The 8,198-nt window shown below is 42.9% G+C and overlaps 1 protein-coding gene across 1 annotated transcript; it reads right to left on the reverse strand.

The window, feature by feature from the left end:
* Positions 1-306: 306 nt before the first annotated feature.
* Positions 307-1,283, reverse strand: tcima (transcriptional and immune response regulator a). Its single transcript, XM_053420839.1, has one exon. It carries the CDS (start codon positions 1,167-1,169, stop codon positions 867-869), a length of 303 nt encoding a protein of 100 aa, XP_053276814.1. The 5' UTR covers positions 1,170-1,283; the 3' UTR covers positions 307-866.
* Between the last annotated feature and the right edge of the window lie 6,915 nt (positions 1,284-8,198).

The raw sequence follows: 8,198 nt of genomic DNA on the forward strand, positions 1-8,198 counted from the left end.
TCCGAAGTTTAATTTTACACCAAAATGTCATACAGCCTGACACTTCTGGGTCACTCTTTCCTTATAATGGCTGAGGATGCTTTTTGCTTTCTCTTTTACCATCCTCATGGTCTAACTCCTCACTGATCCTCAAATGATAAACTATATTTTGTATCCTATGGATTTTAAACAAGATTACAGAAAACAGAATTAAACCCTCAAATGCCAATTATATGTATTTATCTGTCATAACAGGATCCACGAACCTGGTGTGATAACCAATATTTCAAACCACATAAACATGTGTAAGAAAGACAAAGGTTCTGCTTTTGTAGACAAGAGTTCAATAATTTATTAAAAATGACAAATAAAGGAACATTATAAATCATTGTGCTGTAACATTTCAGTGAAAATAACACATTAGTGGCCACCAATGAATTCTGATCATATAACAAAGAGAAGCTGCGAGACAAGGCATGTGTTCAGGACAGGCATTCATGTAGGCAGGTTCTTCGACACTATAAAGTCTCATATTGCAGCTGTGCAGCAGAATCAACACGGTGATGTGCAACTGCGCACGGTGCAGCTCCACGGTCACGCATCCACAGGAGTGCATTCACGAATTCAAGTCTCAAAAGGAAGACGTGGCTGCCCTTCGTATTCCCACTGGCTCCATCCCGCGCCATCCGCTCCGGGCAGGACTCTCCGCTGTCACCTCCGTCCACGAGGCCACAGCCGAGGCACGGAGTCCTCCGGGCGGCGCATGGCGGCACACGCTCCGCGCACCTTGACGCGCCTTTCCAGGCGACGAGTGCTATAACCCAGCACTGAGTGTTTTCACATTCGGCTCACACACGAGCCCGTAGAGAGAGATTCCACCCGGCCGGTCATCTCAGGTTGAGCAGCTGTCGGACCATCCCCACGATCTGGAGGAACTTGTCCTTCTTGCGCTGCTTCAGAGCCATCAGGGCCCGGGACGTCTGCTCCGGGTCCATAGTGTAGGAGAAGATGCTCCTCACTCTCTCCTCCGCCTTCATGTCGCCAGTTTTCTGGAAGAGCTTCATCAGCGCGTCCTGGTTCACGCTCTCGAAGATGTTGGCCACTGCCTTCTTGCGGTGCGCCGTGTCGAACTTGTTGCCGTGGACAGACGGGCTGACCCGGCGGCATTCGGAGTTCGCGTACGTGGACATCTTCAGTTCTCTTTGTGTGCCCGGTGGTCGACTTGTGTTTGCTGCTCCAAGCGAACCCCTCCAACTCGTTGAGGATGAGTTGCTTAGCCGGAGCGGCTTTAGGCTGGAGAGGCAGAGCGGAGTGAGTGCAGAGGAGTCGAGAGCTGCCCGTATTTTATAGTGCTGGTGCAGGGGGGGGGGCGCTGCGCCCGAGCAGGTCTCAGGCCAGCGGTGACGTCAGCAGTGGTGGAGCCGCCCCTAGGAGCGCAGCTCTCCAAGTGCGCACGGCAGTCTGATGAAACCAGGGAGCAAAATATCCTTGCATCGCTTTGATGGATGGAAGAAATACACGTACTACTGCCATATGCCATCCTTTTATATATGTTTACATTTCCTTCTATACCATTAAATCTCTATATTTTTATATTTATTTCTATGTGTGTATGACGTTTTAATACAGTTGTCTTAATCTCAGGAGTTCTCTGCTGAAGTACAGTGACAAGAATCTTCAAATCAATCGATTGAAGTTATCTTTTACATTCTGCTACAGAGAAGAATGCATCATTTGAGTGTGAAATTGAACTATTATATTGTTATAAATATATTACTGTAATATTATGGATTTATGACTGGTTGTTAAATGTTGCTGAAATGTGCAGCACTTACAACAAACAAAGGCTGACATTACTGTCCTACTGTGATTTGATATGTTTATATTTCTTCCTTAAAATATTTCTCAAACTGAAATTACCATTGATACTTTAAAAGCATTGGAAATACTTACATTAACTTAACCTGCAGCAATACATCGATTCCATTGCTGATATACATTTAAATCAATAGAAATAAACCATACAACATTTATATAAGTCTATGATGGTAACTTGTATGTGTGATGTATGGTGTTACTATACGTGCAGAACACAGATATAACCATTTAAACTTGATGTCTTGGCTTATCTGAGTCATTTGTGTGTGTTCACTTGTTATTGTGGCAGGTTGATGAGTAAACAGACCAGTTTACAAAGCAGGAAATAAGCTAAATAAAGTTGCTGGTCTGTTCTCTCACAAAGAGGCGTGTTTACTGTGAGTGTGAGTTTACTTTTCCTGTTGGAACCTACAGCACAGACTGAAGCTGAAATGTAAATTTAGCTCAAATACGGAACTCATGCTAATTATTTAGATATTATAATATTGTCAACTTCCACAAGGGTTATTTTTAAAAACAGAATTAATGCTGTAAGTTGTGTTTTTGCTCTCACCAGAATTGCTGCATAAGATCATATCTCGATTTTTTTCCAGTTAGCAGTGCTAAAAATATGACAGCTTGTATTTTGGCCGTCATATGGGAGGGTTAGTGAGTGTTTACAAGTGGGGTTGAACTGTGGACCATGCAGCCTGCTGATCTGGGCTGATAAGGCCGCCAGGCGTTTCCCCTTGAGACGCGACTCCACTCATAAACAACATGTGTCAATCTCATATTTCCTAAAAATGTCCCCATGTACAAATGTGAGCACAGGCTGGTGCCTTATATGGGAAGAGCCAGCCAGGAGCAGCGGGGACCACAAGTGGTTCAGGAAGTATATACTTTCCTCCAGAGGTCTGCAGAATGGAGCTCATCATGGTATGCCGGGCATGTGGCACTGCACTTTCTGTGCTGAGTCTGAGGTGAAACAATACCCAGATCGTCACCTCGCTGCTTTGTTTTTCAGCTGTCGCCACAGGATACCTGTCTGGTCTCGAGCTGGAATGACAGTTATGACTGGAGACAAAGAATATCACCACACTTCCACGCAGAAAAAAGTGTTGGTTGGTGGAAACTGCATATTTATGACCCCAGAGTTATTCCCCAAGGAACGAGAGACAAGCAATGCACAATGAGAATTCACGGAAACTGGAGCCTTGAGCCGCTGACCCCTGTTCTTCTGTCCACACTAAGCATTCTCACTTTGTCATAACAAAAGGGACCCAAGTTTATCTGAGGTCAAAGTTCAGTTCTATTTTTCCCAATAGGGAGGGATTCTCCGGAGACACTTGGTTAACTCCCTCATACATCTCTTGATGATAAGATTCTGAACATCCCATTTTGGCTCAAATTGCATAATCACTTTCCCAAAATGTCCCCAAAATAGCGTCCAGGTCACAGATAAGGCTGTTTGTGAAGGAGGCAGCCAGTGGAGACGAGCCGATTATCACAAGTTTGACTCCTGATTAAGTCCCACTGTCAATGTGCATCTTTATCTCGCCAAACCAACTTTCCCTTCTCGCTTTCTTTGTTTATGGCTGTACTGTTCTTCAGGCAGGAAAATGTGATAGTCACTCAAAGCCTGTCGTGAGTAGTCTTGAGCGGCAAGAAGGCTCATCCTTAGTTACAAACTATCTCTCTATATCTCAATATCTCAATTTGAAAAATGCTCCACTTTGCCTTGGCATTTTAGGACCTCCCAGTTTGTGATATCACAGGAATGTTGCATAACACAGCAGAAAGCCAGACATAAAATATTTTACAACATGCGTCTGCTGAGCCCAACGTCGGCCGGTGAGCCAGTACTCTCTCATGAGGATTGTGAATTCCAGACACTGCAAATACCGTAAATGCTCTGTATTTACATAGGACTTTTCTAGTCTTGATGACCCAGCACAGCTGTCAGGTGCAAAGAGACTGGGATCAAAGAGCCAGAGCTCTGGTTAGGGGACACCCCGCTCTATCTACTGATACAGTATAATACAAAACTGCTGAACAGACAGATTCTCGAACAGCAACTACTATTTTAGCATGTTACAGCACACTGAAACTTGATTGTGTTTTGACTTTGCTGCTCCGTGTAATTAACTTTGTAAATTTGGGTTTCTGAAAGGTACACAAATAAAGGTTATTATTGTTATTATTATTATTATTACTATTATTATTATTATTATTACTTATATATTCTTATCCATTAAAATGTGCCATCAGCTTATATTGTGGTGGAGGTGGAAGCGGGGAAATTCCCCATAGGATGCACAGTAGTGCAAACATTGTGGGTCAAAGTTATGAAAGTCCTGGATCATTATTTAACCTATAAACTATTCATATCTGTCTCTCATTGCTTTGATGACCTAGGTATCATCGACAGGACCTTTCATGTCTCTGTTGGTGGTTTTAAACCAGCTCGGTACAAGCTCCAACCTACTTATCATAAGTAATCAAAACATATTCTGATCAGACAAAACTGATGTATTGTTGTTGGTCTTAAAAATCTGAAAACATTTATTCACAACTTTATCAAATCACCTGGATGCACTGAGCAAGTCAAAAACCTTGGTGTGGTTTTTGGAACGAATCTTTGAAAATCACATCACCAGAACAGCATTTAATCATCTGAAGAATATGTCAAAACTTAGAACTTTCACCTCCTAATGTTATTCACAAATATTGGTATATGGATTCATCTCAACCAGGTTAGATTAATGCAACACTTAATTTGCCGGTTTACCAAAACACACAGTCGGACGTCCTCATACGTACAAGTAAATCAGAACATAACAGAATCAACTTTAAAATCCCGTTAGTAGTTTTCAAAGCAGTGCTTTTCTAGCCGTAGCCAGAATCAGATCTAGGTCTGGTGCAGGCACCTTCAGTTACACCATCACAACATTTACAACTTTCAAATGCAAACTTAAAAAATGTCTGTTCTCTCATGCCTCCTTCTCCGTATCAAGGCTGTGCCTTTGTGATGCATGTTTCTTGTTCAGCTGCTGTGTAATTGTGTCTCATGACTGTGTGAGTTTTGAGAGCTATGTGGTGTGTCTAATGGATGTGTGATGCTTTTATATATATGCTTTATAATATCATTATTTCGTATTTTTTACTAAAGTACACCTGTACATCTGTTTATATCTGTATATTTATGTATTTTGTTTCAATGTATTCTCTTAATGTGAAGCACATTGAGTTTCTATGAATAAAATGTGATATAATAAAATTGCCATTGTATTTCCGCAGAGATAGGAGGGTTACTCTAAATCCTAAAAGTTGAATTATCCCTATAAACCAGATTGTCAATATTATTCTCACATGTTCATTGTCTTTTTCCATAAAGTCTGACATTATGAAGACACATTGACATTATAACAAGTGTTGAGTACAATGTCATCAAAATAGTCTGTCATACGTGTAAAACTGTCTCAGACAGGAAGCCCTTGAGCAAAGAGTGTTGTTGAAACAACTGATGCAAGAAGAGGACAAACAGAGTGTAATTCAGAGTGCTGGGGTTTTGGGCATTTGGACATGTTGTGTTGTGGAAATGTCTCAGTGGCTGTTCGCTGTTCTTCTTGTGTAACCTGCTCTTGTCCCAGATATCCCAGAAAATTCCACTAATCAGTGTGCGAGGTAAGCAGAAACAGTTTTATCAGAAGACGGCTCACAATTCTGATAAAACTTTGTCCCTTGAGTTCACAGTTGATCATGAGATTCTGTGTTTAAAACCCAGCAGTAATATACAGATGTGGCCTTGTTGGTATTTGAAAAAAGATAAAAGTACTGACATATGAAACATGATATTCCAGGTAACGGGTCCTGAAGGGCAAAGCTTTGCGGTAAAACATTACAAGGTTTTTTGAAACTACATTAAATGACCCATCTCGCGGCTGTAGCTTGATAACCTTCAATAGAAGGCTTTGTGGTTACAGTAAGACAACATATGTGTTAATTTGATCCTGTTTTTATCTGACTTACTGGAATCACACACAACATGTTTCTATGGCATAGAGCTTCTTGTGTAACCTCAGCACAGGAAGGGAAGGACTTAAGGGGAGAGTGGGAGTCTCAAGGGGAGTATAGTGTTTGTGTGTAACAGTGTGGCGGCGGGGGAGAGGAGTGTGGCGGCGAGGGAGAGGATATTAACACAGCTCAAATTTAGCTGGAACCATGGGCGTCATGTCTGATTGCTTGACGGTAACACAGGTAAACTCTGACCCACTAAAAAACAGGAATGATGAGGAATTGTAATGAGCAAGAGCAGCGTGCAGGCAGGGGTTCAGACGAGGCCATAAAACTAATAGAATCCTGGTAAATAAGACTTTGAAATGATGCTTGCAAAAAGGCTAATTTCCGAGAAAAGAAGATTTGAATACAAGTACATGGTGAGACATTGCAAGCAGGCAATAAACACAACATGGCTTCGACTTTTTTACCATGAAGCATCAGAGAAACACTATAAAATGTACTTAATTCAACACAATGTATGGGGTGCCGCATAAAGCCTTCTTTTGTTTTTATGTCTCACTAATTTCTTACTCATGTGAACTGATGTAAAATGCTGTTATGATTAAAAGTATCATCACCTCGGATTATTTCTTCTCAAACCTACACAAAGGCTTTAGAGTAATCACCAACTCTTTTTTTTTAACTGAAACTGGGTGGAGTGTAGCATGTTTCACAACCTCTGGGGTGAGCAGCTTCAGAGCCACAGTCGACCAGGCAGCAACACTTGCACGCAAAGCAGAGTTCATGTTTCCTCTTGGCCTTCCTCTTCTCCTCCCTCCCTCCCCCCTGATCTGCCCCCCTCCAGGGACCGGCCTGTGCATGCAGATTAAATGACCCAGCGCTCAGCCAGCGTGGACTGCGCGGCTACACAAGGTACCATTACACTGAACCGGCTCAATCTGGCTGCGGCTCGGTTCATGGCTGGCTGAGCTACAGGGGCCCCAGGGCAATACCACTGTACATCTGTACACGTGATGCTCCTCAGTCAGGAGCCTGAACCGTGCCTGCGTGTCCAGGCCCCACTGGATCAGGTGGATCATATTAAGGTCATCTGTCTGCAGGTCGGAGGCTGAAGGACAGGGGGAGGTCAAGAGGACGTTCACCCAGAACAGAATGTTGAGGTCTCTCGTTACGCCTCCCAGGTTGATGGAGACTCAAAGCCCTGATGCTTTAGCTGTAGCTGTTTGGCATTGCCTTTGCATATATTCCATCTGAGCACTGTCTACATATAGTGGCTATAGATATGTCTTATCCATGGCAATTTTAAACTTAAATAATGAGAGAGGGAACATTTTTTATGGTAATGTCTGTCACTTAAAAGTTGAGTTTATAAATTATTTCTGAAATACTTCTATCTTATTTGTTGAAATCCTCTTCACATCCCAATAGGCAAAAAACCCACAGAGAAGTTAGCGAGTGAGTCTTGCCCTCTAGCAGATGTAAGGCAGTTCAGGTTTATGGTTTTTGGGGCCATAGTTGTTGTGATAGGAGTGTTTGAGAGGGATCGGTAGCATTTTCTCAAAGTTTGCCAAGCGTTTTGCCAGCTTTTCCAGGATTACCAACGATAGCCTCAAGTCTGACATTTTTCAACAAACATTAACGTTTCATGGAAGTTGTCGAAATGAGACCAGCAGGGAAAAGTTTTCTAATAGCGACATTCATGTTGCCATGGCAGTAAGGAAACAGTAAGATACTCTCTACATCAGGTGGGTGGAGGGACAGGGAGTTTCCTGCCAAGGTCTGGGTCACCATAACACTGCAGCTGCAAACAAGCAGTGAGTCAGTGCATTTGATGAACTGTGCTGCTCTATTATAAAGTGGAGGCAGAAACAGTCTGCTGTAGCTGGGCGAGTCTCACGCTCTGCTGAGTAAACTGGAAAAATATGAAGTGTAATCATTTTGCCTCTGATATTTTTGAATTAGTTGTGTGGGGGGTAATTTGTGTTGCTTGAGTTTGTTTCACACACAGATGTTTTATGGTCAGCTGAAACAGACTATAATCATCAGTTCATATCCTCCTTTTTGTGATTCAATGACTCAGCCGAGCTGTACTTCAGTCTGCTGACTCACACGCTGATGCTGGGAGCTACCCAGTACAACCACAGCCTCGTGCCTGTCGCAATCTACCTCTCTAGCGCCAAAGCACAGGGACGGATGTGAGACGGCCAAATGTACTGACCCCCCTATTAAGTCAACAATACAGGAGGCGACCACATGAGTTGATGGGGTTTGGTCCGGCGCCAGGTAAAGGAAAGTTCCGGAGCCGGTCCACTGCAGGCCCATTGTTCATCGTGGTGGGAGGG

This window comes from Pleuronectes platessa, chromosome 4 (assembly GCF_947347685.1).
Source record: "Pleuronectes platessa chromosome 4, fPlePla1.1, whole genome shotgun sequence".
In the NCBI taxonomy this organism is placed as follows: Eukaryota; Metazoa; Chordata; class Actinopteri; order Pleuronectiformes; family Pleuronectidae; genus Pleuronectes; species Pleuronectes platessa.

Excerpts from the sequence above, each read along its gene's own strand:
- tcima (XM_053420839.1), bottom strand. The coding sequence starts at position 1,169 with ATGTCCACGTACGCGAACTCCGAATGCCGCCGGGTCAGCCCGTCTGTC.